Below are 24,610 nucleotides of genomic sequence, written 5' to 3' on the forward strand. Positions count from 1 at the left end.
TCTTTCCGAATACACATATCCTCGCTTGACTTGTCCTTGCTTGTCTTTCCGTCGAGTGTCATCAGAAAAATTAAAATGCACACACGTTCTTACATGGTTCTCCCGGCACAGCACACGAGGAAGAGCTAGAGGGTGAACGATAAGGGGTGAAGGAAGGAACAGAAAAGCGTGGAATGGAAGGGAGAAGGTAGTGCAAGACGGCAGGCTATACGTTGGGAAGGGCAGCAGCAAGGGGCGATGGAGAGAAACACTTGAAGGTCAGATTGGAAATGGCAAGCAAAGGGAAGGAAAGGAAAAAGCGAAGGAAGGGAAGAAGGAAAGGAGGGAGGGAAGACTCAACGAGAAAACCCTTGCAAGAAGAGATACAGAGAGAGAGAGAGAGAGAGAGAGAGAGAGAGAGAGAGAGAGAGAGAGAGAGAGAGAGAGAGAGAGAGAGAGAGAGAAAATTGGAGTTCGTGTGAAAGGAAACAACTTTGTACACGTGATTAAAAAAGAAAATGTTTTCTAATAACTCAACATTTTTTTTCTCTTCTAAAGTATTGTAGCACCATCACAACCACCACCACCACCACCACTACCACTACCACCACCACCACCACCACCACTACCTCCACCAGCGGCAATAGGGTTAAAAATAGATAAATAAATAAAATGGAACTAAAAACGAACGTGGAGCTATTGGCGTTCTGATCAAGAGGCAAGAAAGTGAAGGCCAAAGCAAAAGATGGAATGAGAAAAGGTGGACGTTTCTCAGAGTACGAGTCACACACACACACACACACACACACACACACACACACACACACACACACACACACACACACACACACACACACACACACACACACACACACACACACACACACACACACACACACACACACACACACAGCGTAGTGTAGTGGTTAGCACGCTCGACTCACAATCGAGAGGGCCGGGTTCGAGTCCTGGTAAGCGGCGAGCCAAATGGGCAAGCCTCTTAATGTGTGGCTCCTGTTCACCTAGTAGTAGATAGGTACGGGATGTAACTCGAGAGGTTGTGGCCTCGTTTTCCCGGTGTGTGGAGTGTGTTGATGTGGTCTCAGTCCTACCCGAAGATCGGTCTATGAGCTCTGAGCTCGCTCCGTAATGGGGAAGACTGGCTGGGTGATCAGCAGACGACCGAGGTGAATTACACACACACAAAGTTTTTTTTTTACTTAGATTTCTTCCTCCTCTTCCTCCTCCTCCTCCTCCTCCTCCTTCTCCTCCTCCTCCTCCTCCTCCTTCCCTCCTCCTCCTCCTCCTCCTCCTCCTCCTCCTCCTCCTCCTCCTCCTCCTCCTCCTCCTCCCTTCCAGCCAACACCACAGCAATTACCACTTCAGCTTTTTCTGTTTCATTTCTCTCTCTTTATAATTTTTGAAGTCAGCATTTTAAAAATCAACTAGTCAAAATCTCTCTCTCTCTCTCTCTCTCTCTCTCTCTCTCTCTCTCTCTCTCTCTCTCTCTCTCTCTCTCTCTCTCTCTCTCTCTCTCCTATGTAAATACTCTCTATATATTCTCAGGAGTGCTTGGCAACATGTTAGAGAAGTGAAAGCCAATAATTGTATATAACAGGTTTGCCTTTGTGTGTGAGGGTGAGAGAGAGAGAGAGAGAGAGAGAGAGAGAGAGAGAGAGAGAGAGAGAGAGAGAGAGAGAGAGAGAGAGAGAGAGAGAGAGAGAGAGAGAGAGAGAGAGAGAGATTCATCTTTTCTTCAATAGCATAAACTTCCTATCATATGTAGAAAGAATAACCTGAATCAAATATTGGCAGTAGGCAGGAAAAATTACATAACAACTGCCGGAGGTGCCAATTACACGGCCCTCACAGACGCTACAGGTGCAATTCTTGGTGATAAATCTTGGTACCTCTTTTATACGACGCCCCATAAATAGAAAATCAACATTCTTGCCTTAATATTAGACTGAAGAGGCAATAAAACTCCTTCAGCCTTTCAGCGCCTCTCAGGATCTTGATGGATCGCCAAAGGGAAAAGCTTTGATTCAAAATACCACTTGATCCATGAGACATCTAAGTGACACTGCTGCTACATTGTCTTTGATCGTCAATTCCTGCCTGATTTAAACCCCTTCAGTAACATGACACGTTTTCATATTCATTTTGCTTACTATTTGGTGGTTTTATAGCTTTTAAAACTTATGTGAGGATTAATTTAGCGAAGACTTTGGTTATTAATCTTCTGACCTCCATAGACCCATACTAATGTCAGTAAAATTGTTCAGTTGTACACAAATCTCAAGGTAAAAATGTGTCCCAGTATTGAAAGGGCTAATCGATGCCGTCATTTGAAATCAGTATCACTCATTAAGATCTCTTTTATTAATTACACTTGAGTGGAACACAGAAAAGATACACGAATAATTGGAGGACACAGAGAGGATGTAAGAATATCAGTTTCGTTCATGCACACTTCATAGCTTTGTTTATTCATTTATCTATTGAAACGGTTGAGAACTTTGCGTCAGATTTTTCACACAAACAGAGGTGCCACGACCACAGCCACAACTAACAAGGCTGACGATCTTAAACGCTTTCCAAACACCATAAAGACGATTAGCCGGCTTCTCATAGGATTATCTTCTCTCGGAGTTGTTGAACCTTTACTTATCTATTACTGGGATCACGGAAATGCCATTAAAATCCTCAATAACATCCTTATGACCATGCCGAGAAGTACAGGAGAGTGGTACCAAAGTGTTTACCTCCTTCTGTACTGGAACACATTTTTAGCTTAAGATCTGTGTACCGTTAGACCATTTTGTTGACATTAGGAAGGGTCTATGGAGGTTGTAAGATTAATGGTCACAGTCTTCAGTATTTCAACCCCCCATATGAGTTTCTGAAGGTGTATAAAATCACCAAACAGTATGCAGAGGGAATATGAAAACGCGTCGTGGTACTGAAGCGGTTAATAATGATACGATGCTTGGGAAAAAAATGCGAATTAGGGTATTTACTCTGAAACACGAACCACCTACGTATGCGTGTTCACGGCGAGGAGATCAAGGCAGCTGGGGAGATAAAGAGATGGTGAAGTAGAGATAGGAATATATAAAAACATCAGAAATTAAAGGAAAGTGCACAAAACTACTAAATTTACACGTGGTACTTTCCTTAGAGATCGAGAAGGCTGGGGAGATGAAGAGATGGAAAAGTAGAGACAGGAACATATTAAAAGATTAGAAAATAAAGGAAGCTACACGAAACTATTAAATTTACACGTGGCACTTTTTTTTAACCCCTTCAGTACCATGACACATTTTCATATCCATTCTGCTTACTATTTGGTGATTTTATATACCTTCAGAACCTTATGTGGGGATTAAAACAGTAAAGACTTTGGCCCTTAATCTTCTGACCTCCATAGACTCTTCCTAATGTCAATAAAATCTTCTAATCATACCCCAAAAATTCCAGGTCAGAATGCATCCCAGTACGGAAGGAGTTAATAAGAAAGTGAATGAATAAATAGATAAATAAAAAAAAATAAATAAATATGAGAGAAAAAAATAAACAAAACACTTTTTCTTATATCACAGTCCAGTCACCACCACCACCACTACCACCACAAACATCACCACCAACACCACCAACATCACCAACAATAGCAACGCAATGACAACGATAACAACCATTCAATACCAATGATTTCAGAGAGCATTAGTCATTACACGGACCAAACACTAATCAATTCCCAGGGACGCGATGCAGGCAATGGTGACAGTCCTAGTGCTGTAGTCTGTCTACCCAAAAGTGGCTGCTGGGTCTTGGTTTGAGTGGAGTCCCAGGGAATGCGTGGCTGTCAGAGCTTGAGGAAAACCGTGAGCTATCCCAGTAATAAGTACGTTGATCAATAGAAAACAAGTATTATTCGCATCAAATGAATTGCGTGACCACTAAGCTACAATACGTTTTAAATCCAGGAGCCATTTTAGTGTAGACAGACTGTAGTGCTTGTGCCTCAACGCGCCGCTAAACATCCAAGCAATGTGATGCGCGCTAATTGTTTTACAGTGACTTAACTCATTACCAGCCTGACTCTGAAATATTGGCTTTTCTTTAGGGGTGGAGAGAGAGAGAGAGAGAGAGAGAGAGAGAGAGAGAGAGAGAGAGAGAGAGAGAGAGAGAGAGAGAGAGAGAGAGAGAGAGAGAGAGAGAGAGAGAGAGAGAGAGAGAGAGAGAGAGAGAGAGAGAGAGAGAGAGAGAGAGAGAGAGAGAGAGACTGAGACAGAGAGACTGAGACTGAGACAGAGAGACTGAGACTGAGACAGAGAGACTGAGACAGAGAGACAGAAACAGACAGAAAGAGAAAGAGACAGACACACGGACACATAGACAGACAAGCAAACAGACAGACAGACAGAGATTAATACAGACCTCATTCAAACAGTCCACCAAACAATCTCAAGGGGTGATTCTTTTCTATCTTCCTTATCCTCCTTCCCTTCCCCTCTAAAGCTGCCTTCCACGTATTTATAGCACATTTGTATATATATCTATATTTCTGTGACATTGCAATGATCTTCCTCCTTTAGAAAGCAATGATTTATTCCCAATCGGCAGAACTTCCGCGTTATGTCCCAAAAATAGACAGCATTGTGAAGGAGGCAGAAGACAAGGAAGAGGAGAAGGAGGAGGTGGTGGACGGGATGGAGGTGAAAGGAGGGAGAGGGAGGGAGAGGGAGAAGGAAGGGGAGGAAGGATGGAGGGAATATGACAGCATAACAACACCCAAGAAAATGTTGAAGAAAACGTTAATGAAAATCGAAAAGAAAGAATGAAAGAATGAGAGAGAGAGAGAGAGAGAGAGAGAGAGAGAGAGAGAGAGAGAGAGAGAGAGAGAGAGAGAGAGAGAGAGAGAGAGAGAGAGAGAGAGAGAGAGAGAGAGAGAGAGAGAGAGAGAAGAGAAAGACGAGCTGGTTATTAAGACACGAGAAGATATTGATAGCACTGGTGAAAGACGAGTGTGTGTGTGTGTGTGTGTGTGTGTGTGTGTGTGTGTGTGTGTGTGTGTGTGTGTGTGTGTGTGTGTGTGTGTGTGTGTGTGTGTGTGTGTGTGTGTGTGTGTGTGTGTGTGTGATCCGGAAAATACATGCAGATGCCATAATGGAACACAGGAGGAGAAGAGAAAGGAGGAGAAGAAGGAGAAGGAAAGGGGGGGAAGAGGAGAACAAAGAGAAAGGGGAAGAGGAGGAGAAAAAGTACTGGAGGATTAAGAGAAGAAGAAGGAGTAGTAGTAGTAGTAGTAGTAGTAGTAGTAGTAGTAGTAGTAGTAGTAGTAGTAGTAGTAGTAGTAGTAGTAGGAGAAGGAGTAGTAGTAGTAGTAATAGTAGTAGTACAGGAGAAAGAGGAGAAGGAGGAGGAGGAGGAGGAGGAGGAGGAGGAGGAGGAGGAGGAGGAGGAGGAGGAGGAGGAGGAGGAGGAGGAGGAGAAGTAGTAGTATAGAAATATAAAGAACATAATGAAGAAAGATAGAAACACAAACTTTTTCAATCCCGTTTCGTTTTACAACATAAAGACAATCACACCCACTCAAAAACCCACCACACACACACACACACACACACACACACACACACACAGACACACACAGGCGGCAGACGAAGCGAGGTGCACAGCGAAGCAGCAAAGTGAGTGACAAGACCGCCACTGCAGAGCGAAGTGTCATCTCAAACTTTGCCAATATCACCGAAGCCAGGCGAGGCGAGGCGGACAGAACGGGACAAGGCAGACAGTCAGCTCCAGAATTGCTTGCCTTGCCCGACGCGGAAACCAAGCAAATGTGGACGTAGGCAATCACGCGACAGATGAACCAATCGCAGTGATGAATTCCAGATTAGATGACAAATGGAATTACTCTCAATGGGTTCTCTGACGATCGCTCTGTCTGCTTCCTGATCCTACTACTCCTCCTCCTCCTCCTCCTCCTACTCTCTGATGAGACGTGGAATCCAGTAATGGGGCATGACTTTGAGGGAGTTGTGGTGTCTAATCTTCGAGAGGACTTCTTTTAAGATTAATTGCTATATATTTCAGGAGAGCTACTTGTGTCATTAACCAGTAACTAGAATTTTCATAACACGGTTTTCTTATGTCATCAACTACCCATTCTGTGGAGAGATCTACGTATTGCTACATGTACGTGTGGTATCTCTTGAGTCACCCCGTCACTGTGCTGCTCTTAGTGTCCCTGTTTTGTGTATCTGAAGTACAGTATGGTAAGGAACAATACGTGATAAGGCAGATGTACATTAATCAACAACCACTAACAACAACAACAACAACATACACAATCACCAATAACCATCTATAAGTTTTCAATATCACAGTAAATATAATATTCACAGTCGTCCCAGGTGTGCCAGTTCATAAATCAGCCAGGAAACATCAGGTGTGACGTGTGTAGTGATATGAGAAGGGGAGAGAGTGAGGCACGTGTGTGTGTGTGTGTGTGTGTGTGTGTGTGTGTGTGTGTGTGTGTGTGTGTGAGAGAGAGAGAGAGAGAGAGAGAGAGAGAGAGAGAGAGAGAGAGAGAGAGAGAGAGAGAGAGAGAGAGAGAGAGAGAGAGAGAGAGAGAGAGAGAGAGACCACCTTTTCACAGCGGTATGCTTTTCACAACACGAGGAGAACTGACTACAGAATCTCTCAACATCCTCTACGCAACACAGGAGAAAAAGGACGAGTTCAAAAGAATAGATTTTCCTCAACCGTAACCTGAATACTGTTTAGAAAGTGCTGAAAAAAAAATTGTTAGGTGATTAAAAACGAGATAGCAAATAAAAATGAAAAATAAAACAGTTCAATTGCCAGGAAAGAAAATACTCTCTCTCTCTCTCTCTCTCTCTCTCTCTCTCTCTCTCTCTCTCTCTCTCTCTCTCTCTCTCGTATTTCTTCACCTCCAAAACTTGTATGATCTCCCATGGATCTGTGAGGGGCTTACCAGACACGCGCCAGTCCCTCCCGCCGTGCCAGCCTCGCTCTGCAGCCTGACACCTCCACCTCGGATCCCTGGAAAGGCATCACGTCAGATGACACTCGACTATCTCCTGACAGTGTGGATCCTCGTGTGTGTGTGTGTGTGTGTGTGTGTGTGTTTCACTGTTTGATCTGCTGCAGTCTCTGACGAGACAACCAGACGTTACCCTACGGAACGAGCTCAGAGCTCATTGTTTCCGATCTTCGGATAGGCCTGAGACCAGGCATACACCACACACCGGGACAACAAGGTCACAACTTCTCGATTTACATCCCGTGCCTACTCACTGCTAGGTGAACAGGGGCTACACGTGAAAGGAGACACACCCAAACATCTCCACCCAGCGGGGGAATCGAACCCCGGTCCTCTGGCTTGTGTGTGTGTGTGTGTGTGTGTGTGTGTGTGTGTGTGTGTGTGTGTGTGTGTGTGTGTGTGTGTGTGTGTGTGTGTGTGTGTGTGTGTGTATAAAGTTAATAATATAAAGTGGGCGTGTTGAAACCGATATATATATATATATATATATATATATATATATATATATATATATATATATATATATATATATATATATATATATATATATATAATAGATAGATAGATAGATAGATAGATAGATAGATTAAGATAGGGAACATATAGAGGCAAGTGGGCAGGTTCGTTAGCCCTTAATTCACCTGAGCCACAAAGCAAGGTCAAAACTCCTGAGCTCACCCACTCCCCGTCTATTTTCCGTCTTTTTTTTAGGAAAAGAATGAAATATTTCACTTATTTATCATATATAGCGTTACAGTAAATGGTTATTACTAAAACACTTTCCAACAGTATTCTTCCTACTTTGAATTTCAGTTTTTTTATTTAACCTTGGAGAATTGCCGGAAAGACAGCCCATCAGACTGACAGAGCTGTTTCCCGGCAGCTTACAGTCGCAAATTGCCGCTTGTAAACCCTCCTTAAGTATCGCTTCAAGTCAGTCATTTTTCTCAACTACGTTTAAAATAATTGTTTCCGCTTTTCTTCAAAGGCGTTGCTGCGTCGCTAATCAGACTGTGGTGATATTCTCCAACTTACATATTCCTTTGATATTTTTCATTTTAGTGTGATACATCTAAGGAATAAAAATACACCTATCATATTCTTAAACATACGAAAAAAGAAAACGTTCTTTAATCTATTTAGAAGTTTTCAACTTTTCAAAATTCATCATTGAAAATAATGTATTCAACATTTCCATACGTATACACTAACGTCTGATGTCAACATTTCCCAGCAGGAGAAATGCTCTCGTTATACATACATTTCAAAGTGAATATCTTTTACATATCGTCTTTTCCTTCTCCCCCAGGAAGGGATCAGGCCACGGCTCACTGCGGCGTCCGGGAGTCTGAGCTGCCCCTCGCAAGCCTCAGGGACGCCCGAGCAGTGACGTGTGTGGTGGAAGGTCAGTCCACCGTCTCCAAACTCTTCGCCTCACACCGCCATCAGCATTTCTTGACATTTCCTTCACCTCAACTTCACGCTCAGTTTATTTGCATTCTTATTCATTTTTTTTTTTTTTTTGCTATCCCTCACTTTAGCTCCTTTTTTCCTGTGTTGCTGCCTACAATGCGAGGCCACGCGGTGTTGGCCCTTGAGTCACTAGCGAGGCTTCTATCGTGTAGGTTGAGTGAAGGTGAGCGGCATGAGAGCAGCAACGGCGACAATGGCCAAAAGGATGTCCTCCGATAAGCTTCCAGTGTCATTGTCTCCTTTACAATCCACCTAGCCACTCCGCCTTGCCGTCTCTGCCCTGCTTCTCACGGATCTGTTACCGCGTTGCTGAACGAACAGTCGTCATGGGGTTCAGGAGGTGAGGATAACTTAAACCTTTTGTTGTTTCATATGAACATAACCCAAGCCAGCTTTATTTGTTGTAAGTTAGGGTGAATGAAGATATCCTGGACTAAGTTTGAGTACAATGTCTGTTAAAGTAAGTTAGGATAAGTGGGATTAAGTTTGGGGTACTTCTACGAAATGAAGTGAGAAAGAGAGGAGTGAAACGCATTACGTAAGCCGTAAGATGAAAATGAGATGATCTGGCCACGTAATAAGAAGAGAAGACCAAAGACTGATTAAGGGAACCTGTGAAGACAAGCAGTTCAAGGAAGAAGAGTAGATCTGGAGGGAATGGAAGTCACAGACGAAGCTCCAAGAGACACAAATAACTGGAGGAGACTAGTATGTGGGGCCAGTCAGGCGCTCTAGGGAAACGGCAACTGTAGAAGAGAAAAAAAAAAAAAAATGGGTACAATATCTGTTGGATTATATTTATGTGTATCTAACTTCCTAACTTAACCCAATGAAACAAACTCCTGCGCACCCAAAGTAGCTGGGTTGTTTATGTGAGTTGCTGTTATGTAGAAAGAAGAACAACCATTTTTTGGGAAATTAATGTTCACTTTTTGAAGAATGAACATAAACTTTGCCGTTAGTTTCCCTCTTGTCTAGGAGAGTGCAAAGACTTAAGATGATATTTGAATTGGAAATGAGTGAAAAGGAGTGGAGGAGAGATGGAGGAAGGAGGGGAAAAGTGGAATGAATAATTGAGGGGGACGAGTAGCTTGTATTGTTACGAGAAACACTGCACAGGTTTTTATCACCTACGAAAAATATACACGTCACCAGGTTGCTAAACACTGAACATCCTAAAATAAATAAAGAAAGATAAATTAATTAAGAGATATGTAAAGAATAATGCAACCATATATACGTTAATTAAGACCGTTGCTTGAAGCGAAAATAATCTTTATCATTACTATGCATTACAAATTAACCTCAATTCGCCGAGAGCCAACAAGGTAACAGGCATTTGGCTGGTGTGGCAATTATTCAAGACATAAAGCATTTTTATACTGCGAGCACGTCTATGTGTAGTGTATGTACGTAATATGTAAATATGTATGTATGAATGTGTATTCGTATATATAATATGTACGTTTATTTAACAAGACATAAAAAGACAGTTCAGCTAATCACATTTACTACGAGTACAATGACTTGCTGGTAGGAATGATAAACAGTCACAAGATTAATAAAAACTTTCAGCCGGTCCTTCCTTTGCCAATTATGGCTGATTGTCTCCTGTAAGGTTTTTGAGGAAATGTGAAATTTGATCTATATCCGTCTCCTTGACTAACTAAACCAAAATAAACTTAACTTAATCCAACATAACCATAAAGCCAACCAAACCTAACATAACGTAACCTAATCTAAACATAATCTAACTCTCTTTCTGGCTCGATGTGTTGATTTTCAAAAAGTATCACTACAAATCAATAACACCCTGCCCCAAGAAAAAAAAAAATAACATAGAGAAAACAACAACAAAAATGTATAAACGTAAGGTACAGTGAGTCTACTAAACCAGCATGTAATCGAGTCACGAGTTAATAACAAGGACAAACAGTAAACATCAACCACAAGCTATGAGAGGCACAGTATCCTTGCCAGCACCTTGCCTCTCACCACACCACCGCACCTGTCACTGTCACACATGTATACACGAACTCATTACTGCCAGCGATTGCTCAACTTAGGGAAAACGAAGAAAACGGATGATAAAACAGTTTGAATCCCTGACTATCATAATATTTACGACACAGAGACGAACTATGATATTCAAAAGTTACTAGCGCTACAGACAACAGCACAGACGCATAAAACCGAAGAGAAGAACAAGAATAGAATAACCGAAAAAAACAACAGTAAATAAAGATGAAAGAATGATCAGACGTACGTACATCTTTCAGGACAAAAATAAAAAAAAGGAAGACAAAACGTGAAAAAAAATATAAAAGGAGCAAAATATAGAAGGAAGAATAAAAAGAAATAAGAAATCCGTGGAAGGGAGAGAAAGAAATTGAAAAAAAATAGATTGAGAAAAGAGAGAGAGAAAAGGAAGAGGGACGAGACTGAGAGAGAGAGAGAGAGAGAGAGAGAGAGAGAGAGAGAGAGAGAGAGAGAGAGAGAGAGAGAGAGAGTATGGGAGCGGTTTCGTGTTCTCAATCGACCAACTAAAGAGACAATCACGAGACAATCACTTTACATTTGAGATGAGAGAGGAGGGTGAGAATTGAATCTGGGAGGAGGCTGGGAGGCATGGAAGATGAGAGAGAGAGAGAGAGAGAGAGAGAGAGAGAGAGAGAGAGAGAGAGAGAGAGAGAGAGAGAGAGAGAGAGAGAGAGAGAGAGAGAGAGAGAGAGAGAGAGAGAGAGAGAGAGAGAGAGAGAGAGAGAGAGAGAGAGAGAGAGAGAGAGAGAGAGAGAGAGAGAGAGAGAGATTGGTATGGTTTAGAAAATGGGGAAGGCAGCAACTCTTCAAAAAAACTATGTAAAAAAAAAAAAGCTCAGTAAATGAAAATAAGACAAAATGAAATGTATGGTAATGCTATTATGTTAAGTGTGTGAGAGAGGAGGAGGAGGAGGAGGAGGAGGAGGAGGAGGAGGAGGAGGAGGAGGAGGAGGAGGAGGAGGAGGAGAAGGAGGAAAAGAAGGGAGAGAAATTTTCCAGCTTTTCCTCCAACTCTTTCCAACATTCTTTCCTGTCTATTACTCTCTCTCTCTCTCTCTCTCTCTCTCTCTCTCTCTCTCTCTCTCTCTCTCTCTCTCTCTCTCTCTCTCTCACGCTTCCAATACTTCGGTTTCATTCATTCTTTTTCTTTCACCAATAATGTTTTTTTTCTTCTTTTTCTTTTGTTTTTATTCACTTGACATTTATTTTTTTCTGTTCACACTTTTTTCTTTTAGTTTTTCTTCTTTTTTTATTTATTCTTTCTTCTCTTTGGTCTTTATTCTTTTAATTTTCCTAATTTTATTGTACTCCAGTATTCTCGCTCTCTCTCTGTCTCTCTCTCTCTCTCTCTCTCTCTCTCTCTCTCTCTCTCTCTCTCTCTCTCTCTCTCTCTCTCTCTCTCTCTCTCTCTCTCTCTCTCTCTCTCTCTCTCTCTCTCTCTCTCTCTCTCTACGCATCTAAATAACTATCTACCTATGTACCTGTCTATCTATTTATCTTTTTTATTCATCTATCTATCTATCTATCTATCTATCTATCTATCTATCTATCCATCTGTCTATCTATCTGCTTACTCGTATTTCACTTAGTTTCTGGAAGATATTTTTACACTCTTTGCTTATCTATTTCGTACTTTCATCTATTTCCTTATGCATTACTGCCGCCGTGGTACAGTGGAACCTTGCGTGCTTTGGGGTCCGAGAGGTCTCCAAGCGCACGGGTTCGAATCCTGTCCACGGTCCGAGTGTAGGTTGGGCTTCCTCACTCGGGGCCCCTTTAGCCCATAAATTCCCGTGAAAAGCCCACATGGTATAAAAAAAAAAGAGTGGATATTTCTACTGAATCTTCTGTATACATGTCCGCTGCCTATATTTCTGTCTCCCTCCCTGCCTGCCTACTTCTCTGCCTCCCTGCGTTCCTGTCTGCTTCTTTTACTACGTCCCTTGCTTATCTTTCTCATTTCCTATTTCCCAGTTTGCTTGCCTGTGTCCATCCTACCCTGTCTGCTTGTTTGCGTGCCTCCCTGCCTGCTTGATTCCCTGTTCGCCCACTTGCTTGCCTGATTCCCTGCCTGCCTGCCTCCCTGTTTGTCTGTCTGTCTGTCTGTGTTATCTGACTAAGGTAATCAGTAACGCAAAGGAAAAAACAAATTTATTCATTGAAGGCAGAACGTCGTGCGCAGTATCCACAAACGATGATCTTTGCCTCGCTTACTCCTTGCATTCCTTTCCGCTGCGCCTCTCTCTCTCTCTCTCTCTCTCTCTCTCTCTCTCTCTCTCTCTCTCTCTCTCTCTTTATATTTTTTCCTGTAATTCTATTTTTGTAGTTTCTAATATTTTCGTTTTCTCTCGAGTTTATATTCTATTTTGCTTCACCTTTTACCTTTCACTTTCTTGTTCTTTTCTAGTATTTTGCTTGTTGTCCATGCGTTACTAGTGTTTTCTGGCATGTCTTTCCTCTGTTTGCTTACTTATCAGTCTCTTTTCTTGTGTTTATGTCTAAATTTCTGAATGTGCTTTTCTTTCTAACCGTGTGTGTGTGTGTGTGTGTGTGTGTGTGTGTGTGTGTGTGTGTGTGTGTGTGTGTGTGTGTGTGTGTGTGTGTGTGTGTGTTTGTGTGTGTGTGTATTTGTGATTAAAAACTTATCCACGAAACTCACTGGAACAAGAAAAATGGAAAGAAAAAAGAAAATAAACAAACCACTAACTGATTCTTGCTTATCTTACTGGAAGTTCGGGACACAGCATCAAAATACAATGGTGAGTCTTCGTCCCAAACACAAAATTACTTTACGGAGTGTATCGTGTTTCTAAATGAGGCGAATCAATGAATGAGCAATGAAGACGAACACTGGTCCCTGCGAAAGAATTGGATTGGGACGGATGAAGTTAGAAGTGTAGAGAGAGAGAGACACGGATGAATTATGGATTAGAAGGGAGATATAGAATGAAGTGTGAGGTGAGGGAACGTGTGGGACTGAAAAATTGCTACACGTGGAATAACAAGAGAAAAAAAAAATATGATACGCAAAAATTGTCGATGAAAATAAAGGTGATAGGAATAAAGAGGGATAGGAGACTAAAAGAAGAGGTGGATGAATCTGTAGGAGTGAAGAAAATGCTACACGTGGAATAACAAGAAGAAAAAAATGAATGATAAAAAAACTTAGGATACGCAAAAAAAAAAAAATTGGTTATAAAAGAAAGGTGATAGATAGGAAGAAGGAAGCAAAAAATAGACTGAAAAGTGAGGTGAATGAAAGTGTAGGAGTGAAAAAAATACAACACGTGGAATGACAAGATAAAAAAAAATAATACAGACAAAAAAGTTGATTAAAAAGAAAGATGATAAGAATAAGGAAGGAAAGGAGACGAAGAGGAGAGGTGAATGAAGGTGTAGGAGTGAAAAAAACACAACACGTGGAATAATAAGAGGAAAAAATACGATAGCTAAAAAAATCGATTAAAAAAGAAAAGTGATAATAAGGAGGGAAAGGAGACTAAGAGGAGAAGTGAAGGAAGGTGTGCGAGTGAAAAAAAAAAATACACGTGAAATAACAAGAAGAGGAAAAAAAAATGATACACAAGAATATCAATTAAAAAAAAGAAGAAGATAAGAATAAGGAGGCAAAGGAGACTAAGAGAAGAGGTGAAGGAAGGTGTAGGAGTGAAAAGATACACATGGAACGTCAAGAAGAGAACGAAAATATGACTACAAAGATCAAAATACAAAGATGGACTAAAAGAAGAGGTAAAAGAAGGTATGAGTGATATAAAGCTAAAACAGAGACTAAAAATATGAAAGAATAGGACTAAAAAAGATATTACACGTGGAATAAGAGGAAAGGAAAAAGATCATGAGGATAGGAAAGTTGGAAGAAACTTAGCGTAGAAGAGAAAAGTGGAAAGAGAATGTGAACCAGAAAAAGGAGGAACGTAGGAGGATAATGTGTAGGACTGAGAAGATAAACATGGAATAGAGAGAGAGAAAAAAAAAAGTCTTAAAATAAAAAAGAAAAGTTAGGAAGATAGAGCTCCAGAAATGTAATATGACAGGAAAAGTTTTACTGCACTCGTACATGAAGGGATGGCAAGATCAAATATGGAATAGCAAGGAGAAAAATAGTTATCTAGTTATCGGTAAGTCAGAAATTGGAACGAAGGAGATGATGATGACAATGATGATGATGAGGAAGATGATGGTGAGAAGAAGGAGGAGGAGGAGGAAGAGGAGGAAGAGGAAGAAGATATATGGATGGATTTTGGCTTAGGCGCCGCAACAAGAGGAAGAAGAAAGAGAAGAAGAAGAAGAGGAAGAAAAAACATGAGGGGCATACAGAGAGAAGAAAAGAAAAATAAGAAGGAAACAAATGATGCAAGAGAGAACACGAACAGAAGATTCTTTGTCAAGGCCATCACATTATCGGCAAAAAAAGACGTGAAATAGGAGGCGATAATGTCACTCCTCACTCCCTCCAAGTTAAGTTCACGTCCATCACGAGATTAGTACACTTTTTTATGTAAGGAGGAAAATACTGAACCCAAAAAATATCTAGAAGGATTTTATGGGTAAGTTTTCTGCTACACATTTTCTGGGATGGGAAAAGTGAGGAGAGGGCCGCGGCTCATAGAAGGGAAATGTCTGGCTTACTGAAAAATTCTTGATGTATTTGAATTTTTACCTTTTTTTATGGCTCTGGGGGATCGGCCAAGAGAGAGAGAGAGAGAGAGAGAGAGAGAGAGAGAGAGAGAGAGAGAGAGAGAGAGAGAGAGAGAGAGAGAGAGAGAGAGAGACAGACAGACAGACAGACAGACAGACAGACAGACAGACAGACATAAACAGAAACAAAGACAGAGACAGACAGATAGACAGACAGACAGGTAGGCAGACAGACACAGAGACAGACAGACAGACAAAGATAGAGGGGAAAAAAACTAATAAAAAAAAAAAAACTCACAAAAAGAAACAAAACTCGATACTTCTCTTTGGAAACAATTGAGTTCTTAGCCAGGAAAAAAAACCCAAGAAAATTAAAGAGTGAAGATAATTTGCAATATGAAGATTAGCAATAATGTGGGGAGAGTTTGTGAGTAAAAGGTTCAGTGCTGTGTTGGAGGAACAGTAACATGCAGACAGTGAGTTCTTTTTTTTATGTAAGAGGGAACATCGACCAAGGTAAAAAAAAAAAGTTGAAAGTAATAAGAGAGAGAGAGAGAGAGAGAGAGAGAGAGAGAGAGAGAGAGAGAGAGAGAGAGAGAGAGAGAGAGAGAGAGAGAGAGAGAGAGAGAGAGAGAGAGAGAGAGAGAGAGAGAGAGAGAGAGAGAGAGAGAGAGAGAGAGAGAGAGAGAGAGAGATTCCACTTAAGTCATCCTTTTTCCCCTCTTCCTTTTTCAAATAGGATTACTTCATCTACTGTATTAACCTCACTCCTTCTCTACCTCTTCTTCTTCTTCTTCTTCTTCTTCTTCTTCTTCCTCGTCTGTCTTCTGAGCAATGAGATTAATAATTCATCCATTCGTCCTCAATCTCAGCATCTCCAAACTTTCTTGCCTTTATTTTATGTATGAATTTTATGTATGTCTTTGGTGTGTGTGTGTGTGTGTGTGTGTGTGTGTGTGTGTGTGTGTTTCAGAAAAGATCTATACACATTATCAAATCACTTTCCTCATCAGTATCATCTTCAACTCCTTTCTTTTCTTCTTCACTTTCATCTTTCTCTTCTGTTTTCATCATCATCTTTATCACCATCACCACTTTCTTTTTCTTCTTCTCCTTGGTCTTCTTTTCCCCTCTTCTTGTTCTTTTTCTCATCTTTACTTGCTTCCATTTTACCTTCCTTCCTTCCTTCCTTCCTTCTTTCCTTCTCCTCCTCCTTTTCCTTCCTCTTTCCCTTCTTCTTGTTTTTTTTTCATCTTCTTTACTTGTTTCCTTACTTCCTTCCTTCCTTCCATCTCCTCCTCCTTCTCCTCCTCCTCTTCCTCCTCCTCCTCCTCCTCCTCCTCCCTACCATCAGCCTACTGTCAAAATCCTGTCCTAGGCTCAGTACGGTTAGGTCTCCATCACATCCACCAAGATGACGAAGGAAAGGAGTGTCAGTCTGAGGGAGGTGTGTCGAGGAAGGGAAACGCTGGAGTGACCGCGGGGTATTGTGGGTTTTCACTCTTTCCCATTCTTTTGTCACAAGGGTTTTCAAATCATCTCTTCCTCCTTCTCCTTCTCCTCCTCCTCCTCCACCTTCTTTTCTTCCCTTCCTTCTTCCTTCACCCCCTCCTCCATCCCTATTCGTGAGCCTCTTCTTTGTTCCTGAATCTCTGTATTACGACATCTCTTCTTACGCTGACTCGAATTCAATTTGGGTTTGTTCACAAGTCATTCTTTTTCTGGAATGTCAGTCTGTCTGCGGGGATCTGCCTTCATCTCTTTTTGATTGATTTTTTTTTTGGTGTGTGTGTTTAATCTCTCTCTCTCTCTCTCTCTCTCTCTCTCTCTCTCTCTCTCTCTCTCTCTCTCTCTCTCTCTCTCTCTTTCGTCCCTCCGCACACGACAGATCCAAATTTTACTTTCGAACTTACTGACTCCATCGTTTACTCTCCTGATCAAAATGAAATCGATCTTCCTAAACAGTATTTTCTTCCCAGCAACACTTGGCCTCGCATCTCTTCCTTCCACCAAACAATCAACTCCCCTCCAGTATCTTTTCCTGCCTCTGAAGTACCGCGTGTGTCACTCATCTCTCTTCTTCACATGCACATATTTCTCCTGTCTCGCACTTTTCTACGCTGCTTTCCCTTTATTTCCTTTTGCACCATCATATGTATTTCTTCTTATTCTCTTTCCTCATATACCTGTACTCTCAGTATACGCCACATTCAAAACTATTTATTGCAACATTTATAAAGGTTCTGCAACTATTTTTTTTTTTTAGTTTTTTTGTTCTTATAATTACAAAGTTATTTTTTTTACTACACAAAAATATGTACTTTTCTTAATCCCCCGTTTTCTTCATGTGCCTATAATGTTAGTATACGTATGCTAATCCCAACAGTCGCGTTGATAGTCACTGGAATATGTATAGTGGTTCTGAAAGTCATTTTTAGTTTCTGTCTTCCTGAGTACCATGATGCGTTTCTTTATTCATTCTTCTTAATATTTGTTGATTTTACACAGCTTCAGAAACTTATGTTGGGGATTAGAATAGTGAAAACTGTGGCCATTAATGTTCTGACCTCTATAGACCCTTCCTAATGTCAATAAAATGGGCTAATCGTACACAAATCTTAAGGTGAAAATGTGTCCCAGTATTGTAGGGGCTAAAGAGATATTTTTGCTACCAATCCACACACACTCATCCTTATCCCCTTCATCATCATCTCACTACAATGTCAGGATACGTGTGCCAGAGTTCCATCAGTCATTGTCTATTACTATAATAATTGTCGTAGCATTGGCTCCATCTTTACCTTATGCCTTCCTATAATTGTTGGGATATTATTTTTCAACCAACCCTCTTCCACACGTAAGCCTCCAATAAGCTCCAACCTGATGAGTTACTTGCGACGGAAGCTTTGCACTAATCAAGGCAGAGTTACCGCTAATGTCATTAATTTTTCCGTCCCCTTTGCTGGGAGGATAATTAAGTACGGGTAGTTTCCTCGTCCATTGTGTGTGTGTGTGTGTGTGTGTGTGTGTGTGTGTGTGTGTGTGTGTGTGTGTGTGTGTGTGTGTGTGTGTGTGTGTGTGTGTGTGTGTGTGTGTGTGTGTGTGTGTGTGTGTGTGTGTGTGTGTGTGTGTGTGAAGGGAATTAATTTCGTGTCATTATGGAAAGATATATATTTTGTTTGCGCAAGCGTGTGTGTGTGTGTGTGTGTGTGTGTGTGTGTGTGTGTGTGTGTGTGTGTGTGTGTGTGTGTGTGTGTGTGTGTGCGTAGCTGCAGTGATTAATTTTCATCATTACTCTCTCTCTCTCTCTCTCTCTCTCTCTCTCTCTCTCTCTCTCTCTCTCTTCTGCCAGGGTGGCTCCAGTGGTTCACGTGGGAGGGCGTGGATGGCTTCGTCTTGACGCCCGCCACGCCGCCCTCACAGCTGCACTCTACACCATAGTGAGTACCCGCCCGTCACACACCCCCAGCACCCGACACACACTCAATTACTGGTGCACACCACTCAAAATTAATATGCCCTTCACACCAAAGATCAAAGCTTCGAGGTTCAATCAACGCCTGTGTTACATTATCGCAGTCACTCTGTCAAAACCAATATTCCGGCCCGCCTTCCCGACCGTGCACTCATCCACGCACGCCGCCGCCCATCCATTCATTCATCCATCTCTCTGCCAGGACTATCACCATCACTACTATAGTCTGTCTACTCTAAAATGGCTCCTGAATTTAAAACGTATTGTAGTTTATTGAATACGTAATTGACTTGATGTGAATTATATCTTTTTTCTGTTGATCAACGCACTTATTACAAGGATAGCTCACAGTTTTCCTTGAGATCTGACAACTACACTTTCCCGGGACACCATTCAGACCCAGACTCAGGAGCCAATTTAGAGTACACAGAGTAGCATTGTTGCCACCACTACTCAAGGTCCTAACCTAGTCTAGTTTCACTTACTTACGGCTATTTCCTATCCATCCATCTCTACTACATCACCATCAGTCTTCATGGACCTAACCTAATTTTATCTTACCTTTCCGAATATACCCCTATCTGTAACTTAACCTAACCTAACCAGCCATCCATGCACCCATCAATGAACCTAGCCTGATCTAATTTAACCCTATACAACTTAACCAAACCATACATATATACATCCATCAATGAACCTAACCTAACTTAACCTTACCTATTCTAACCTAACCTAACCTAACCAAACTATCCATGCATCCATTAATAAACCTAACCTAACTTAACCTTATCTATTCTAACCTAACCTAACGCAACCTAACCTAACCATCCAACTATCCATCCAAACTTCCGTACATCCACCTCTACCCATCACCACCAGTACAGCTGCCACTCTTCATGAACGTGACCTAACCTTTCTAAACCTAATCTAATCAAACTTGAATCCAAACTAAAGTAATTTGGCAAACCCATACGCCACCCATCCATCTCTGTCCACCACCACCACTACCACCACCACCACCACCACATGCACTCTTCCATGAACCGCGCGTCAGGTAGTAAGTCAGCCGGACACCAGTTGACAATAAATTCTGATAGACAGAGAGAGAGAGAGAGAGAGAGAGAGAGAGAGAGAGAGAGAGAGAGAGAGAGAGAGAGAGAGAGAGAGAGAGAGAGAGAGAGAGAGAGAGAGAGAGAGAGAGAGAGAGAGAGAGAGAGAGAGAGAGAGAGAGAGAGAGAGAGAGAGAGAGAGAGAGAGAGAGAGAGAGAGAGAGAGAGAGAGAGAGAGAGAGAGAGAGAGAGAGAGAGAGAGAGAGAGAGAGAGAGAGAGAGAGAGAGAGAGAGAGAGAGAGAGAGAGAGAGAGAGAGAGAGAGAGAGAGAGAGAGAGAGAGAGAGAGAGAGAGAGAGAGAGAGAGAGAGAGAGAGAGAGAGAGAGAGAGAGAGAGAGAGAGAGAGAGGAGTATGAACCAATATCAAACTAATATTGCACAGGTTCGCAAAGGCACTGAGTTTTATGATATTAAAGGGCGCTGTATAGTCATCCATTAACGGGAAATAACCCGCAATAGGTCACACACACACACACACACACACACACACACACACACACACACACGAGGTTGGTTTATCAGTGAGGAGAATGAATATTAATGGCACAGTCTTATAAATCATTTCTCTTTTTACAAGCAAATCCCGATGAAGAAAGAAAATGATAAAGTATGAATGAGTATCCTTCCCTCGCGAGTTGTGGAGAGAGAGAGAGAGAGAGAGAGAGAGAGAGAGAGAGAGAGAGAGAGAGAGAGAGAGAGAGAGAGAGAGAGAGAGAGAGAGAGAGATTTGGCAGAGCGGTGTAGCAAGACAATATGCACACTGTTTACTTTCCATCAACAAACACGTGTGGGTTCTCAGTTCATCCACTTTTCTATTCCTCCGCCCTCTCTCCTCCTCCTCCCCCGAGAATCCACGTGGCGTGATGGATTGAATTACACGTCTGAGCGGGCATGTGGAGGAACAGGAGGAGGAGGAGGAGGAGGAGAGTATGCAAGTGAAAACGAGGATATGAAAGAGAGAGAGAGAGAAAGGTAAAGCAAGTCGGTGAAATAAATGACTCGTTTACTAACAAACTAACTGGAAATGAAGTAGCTTTCCATACTTTCTTCGAGAGTATGGAAGTGTGTTGTTCAGTATGGATCCTTCAGCTGAGAAGAGGGAAAAAAACGATTGGTGGATAGATTTAAATGAGAGAAAGGAAAAAGGGAAGAAGAAAGAAGAAAATATAAGACCCAGATAGTGAGGAGGAACACGTGAGGGAGTGCCGCTACAAAGGCAACTCAGCTCAGTTCAATTTAAAAGCTAATCATAGAATAAAAGCCAAAAATTTTTGCTTGTATCTTAAAACTTAGCCTCTTCAGTACTGGGACGCATTTTCATCTTGAGATTTGTGTGTGTGCGTGAGATTTGTGTGTGTGCGATTAGACTATTTTACTGACGTTAGGAAGGGTCTATGGAGATCAGAAGATTAATAGCCACAGTCTTCACTATTCAAATCCCACACATAAGTTTCTGAAGCTGTGTAAAATCACCAAATAGTAAAGAGAATGAATACGTAAACGCGTCATGGTACTGATGGAGTTAATCTTAAAATAGATCCCGAACGCCAGCAACCAACTTTAAAGAGTGAAATTCTTGAAGTCTTAGTTATTTCTTCCACAACTTAACTGCGAACGATAAAAAGTGAAGTAAGAGTATGAATAACATTTTGCGTGCCGGCGGTGATGCTGGGATTGGATCAACTTTTTATGCAACAAAGCCCGCATGTCACCTGCTTATCATCAACACTGCTATTTCATTACCTGTTTTAATTAAAAGTCATTACCTTATGACGATGATAAGAATAAAATGACATTGTATATTTCTTCTCTCTCTCTCTCTCTCTCTCTCTCTCTCTCTCTCTCTCTCTCTCTCTCTCTCTCTCTCTCTCTCTCTCTCTCTCTCTCTCTCTCTCTCTCTCTCTCTCTCTCTCTCTCTCTCTCTCTCTCTCTCTCTCTCTCTCTCTCTCTCTCGAGCCTCTGTATTTTTTCCCAGTTGCATAACACTCTTCTTTCCGTGAGGCAGGAAGACACTGCTCTTTCCGGTCTCCAAACAGTTTCATCAACGCTTTCTTGGTTGCAGGTGGTGTCTGTGGTGGTGGCTGCACTGTGCGGGTGGCGGCTGGCAGTGAATGGGCGGCATCCGAACCACCTTCAGGATGTATACTATGGTAACTACGTAAAGTATTTGTTACTTATCGAAAAAAAAATGTCATAGTTTAATGAATTTCAATTCACGTGATATTCCTCCTGCCTCGTATAGCATAAAAAAGAAGACCCTTCCCAGGACTCCCGAGAACTCATAAAGACTTTGAATAGCGAGCGGCGTATGCGTGTCACGTACAGTTGCTAACAAAAGTTCCAACTCCACTTTTCATTTTCAGCTTCCGAAACTCGCAGGGAATACATGAAACAATTTTCTCTTGCTCTCACAACGAATTTGGCCGCTCATCTCCAAACCACACATATTCCATTTGTTTACCACGAAACGGTGCACCGCGATAAGTGAATTTATCATCAAACACGAATATTCTCCTAATTTTGCAGCTTCCAACAATATCCGGAGTTTCTCTTACTCTGACTGGTGCACTTGCAGCTGTATGTGCATATGCACGCATATGAAAATAAAACGTGTTTCCACACCACTCACCAGCAGAGAGGGGAAAGAGGGAGCTGATAGGAAGGCTTCATCACAACCTTCGAGGGCGAGTGTGTGACGACATGGGGCGCGAAGGATGGACGATATCTCTCCGTTGCTGTACGTCAGGAAAGGTTATAACAACGCCATTCACTCAAATAAAATTTATCTGGAGAGGGAAAACGTAACAATGGTTGACGGGAAAACTTATAATAACCAAAGGAAACCAGAGACACTGGGACAGGAAGGAAATGATGAAGCCAAGACAAGGCATGGAGAGACGCAAGTGACCGCAGTTTCATCAGGGATAGAAATACTCGTGATGAAAGGGAATTTATTGCTGTTTAAAAAAAAAGAATATACATTTCATAAAAGGCTAAGATAACAGCATTACGCATACGTGAAAACGCAACAAATATAAAACGAGCTGAAATTAATAATGTAGAAACTTCCCGAGTTGGATAGAAATCTTCCTTTTTTCCTGCTACACCTGTGCTAAGGAGAGTGTGTGTTGCAGGTGTGCAGATCGCCTACCTGGCCACGCTGTGCACACACCTCGCCATCATTGTGCTCAGCTGCTTCCTCATCGTGGGGATAACGCAGGTGAGAGAAAGAGAGAGAGAGAGAGAGAGAGAGAGAGAGAGAGAATGTGTGTGTGTGTGTAATTCACCACGGTCACCTGCCGGTCACCCAGCCAGTCTTCCCCATTACAGAGCGAGCTCAGAGCTCATAGACCGATCTTCGGGAAGGACTGAGACCACAACACACTCCACACACCGAGAAAGCGAGGCCACAACCCCTCGAGTTACATCCCGTACCTATTTACTGCTGCACATTTGCCTCGCCGCTTTCTGTGTGTGTGTGTGTTTAACTATTTCACTGTTTGATCTGCTGCAGTCTCTGACGAGACAGCCAGACGTTACCCTACGGAACGAGCTCAGAGCTCATTATTTCCGATCATCGGATAGGCCTGAGACCAGGCACACACCACACACCGGGACAACAAGGTCACAACTCCTCGATTTACATCCCGTACCTACTCACTGCTAGGTGAACAGGGGCTACACGTGAAAGGAGACACACCCAAATATCTCCACCCGGCCGGGGAATCGAACCCCGGTCCTCTGGCTTGTGAAGCCAGCGCTCTAACCACTGAGCTACCGGACGTGTGTGTGTGTGTGTGTGTGTGTGTGTGTGTGTGTGTGTGTGTGTGTGTGTGTGTGTGTGTTTTCCTCTAAGCACCACCATTAATAAATCATTCAAAGCCAAACGATCCTCTACTTTCTTCCCTAACATAAAACAGCAGCAGACCTTTTGGCCCAGACCGGGCTCTCTCTACATAACTATACAAACTAATGTAGGGTCACATCGTATAATGCCCACTGTTACCACTTAACTTTACGCCATTATGAAAACCTTAACTCCTTTCTCTCTCTCTCTCTCTCTCTCTCTCTCTCTCTCTCTCTCTCTCTCTCTCTCTCTGGCAGGAGCGGCTGGAGCTGGTGTCGCTGTGGGTGGTGGCGAGCATTGCGTTCATGGCGCTGGAAGCTGTGTGCTGTGTGTACTCCAACGTGCTGCGGGACCACATCAACAAGGTGTGTGTGTGTGTGTGTGTGTGTGTGTGTGTGTGTGTGTGTGTGTGTGTGTGTGTGTGTGTGTGTGTGTGTGTGTGTGTGTGTGTGTGTGTGTGTGTGTGTGTGTGTGTGTGTGTGTGTGTGTGTGTGAGATGGAATGTGTGTGTAGAATGGAAGTTACTTTATTGAAGGCGTGCATACATATAATCCTTTTTCTGGAGGCTAACCCTCTCAAACTTGCAAGGAAAATGGCAATTAAGTAGGTCTTTTTTTCCGTTTTTTGTTGCCCTTTGCCTCAGCTTCCCCCTCTTATATAGAAAAAGCAGAACAAATCCATCGACTTCAATGATCACAGCACTCACAAACAACTCTCAGGTAATTGCACACCACCATTCCTGTACAACTTCCTTGAGAACCATGACGCGTTTCCATATCCATTCTGCTTACTATTTGGCGATTTTATACAGCTGCAGAAACTCATGTGGGGGATTAGAATAGTAAAAACTCTGGCCATCAATCTTCTGACTTTCATAGATTTTCCTAATGTAAATAAAATGATCGTACACAAATCTATAGGAAAAATGTGTACCAGTATTGAAGGGTTTAATGTTA

At 42.1% G+C, this 24,610-nt stretch overlaps 1 protein-coding gene across 1 annotated transcript in view; it reads left to right on the forward strand.

Annotated features, from left to right (window-relative positions):
- The window catches only part of LOC123518385, a 35,948-nt gene that overhangs the window by 9,303 nt on the left and 2,035 nt on the right, over positions 1 to 24,610 (forward strand). Inside the window, exons 2-6 of the mRNA XM_045279195.1 lie at positions 8,361 to 8,864; positions 18,576 to 18,663; positions 21,870 to 21,957; positions 22,942 to 23,027; positions 23,912 to 24,019. Of these exons, the coding sequence (XP_045135130.1) occupies positions 8,851 to 8,864; positions 18,576 to 18,663; positions 21,870 to 21,957; positions 22,942 to 23,027; positions 23,912 to 24,019 (384 nt within the window). The 5' untranslated portion in view covers positions 8,361 to 8,850. The remainder of the gene's footprint in view (positions 1 to 8,360; positions 8,865 to 18,575; positions 18,664 to 21,869; positions 21,958 to 22,941; positions 23,028 to 23,911; positions 24,020 to 24,610) is intronic.

This window comes from Portunus trituberculatus, chromosome 43 (assembly GCF_017591435.1).
Source record: "Portunus trituberculatus isolate SZX2019 chromosome 43, ASM1759143v1, whole genome shotgun sequence".
NCBI classification, from domain to species: Eukaryota; Metazoa; Arthropoda; class Malacostraca; order Decapoda; family Portunidae; genus Portunus; species Portunus trituberculatus.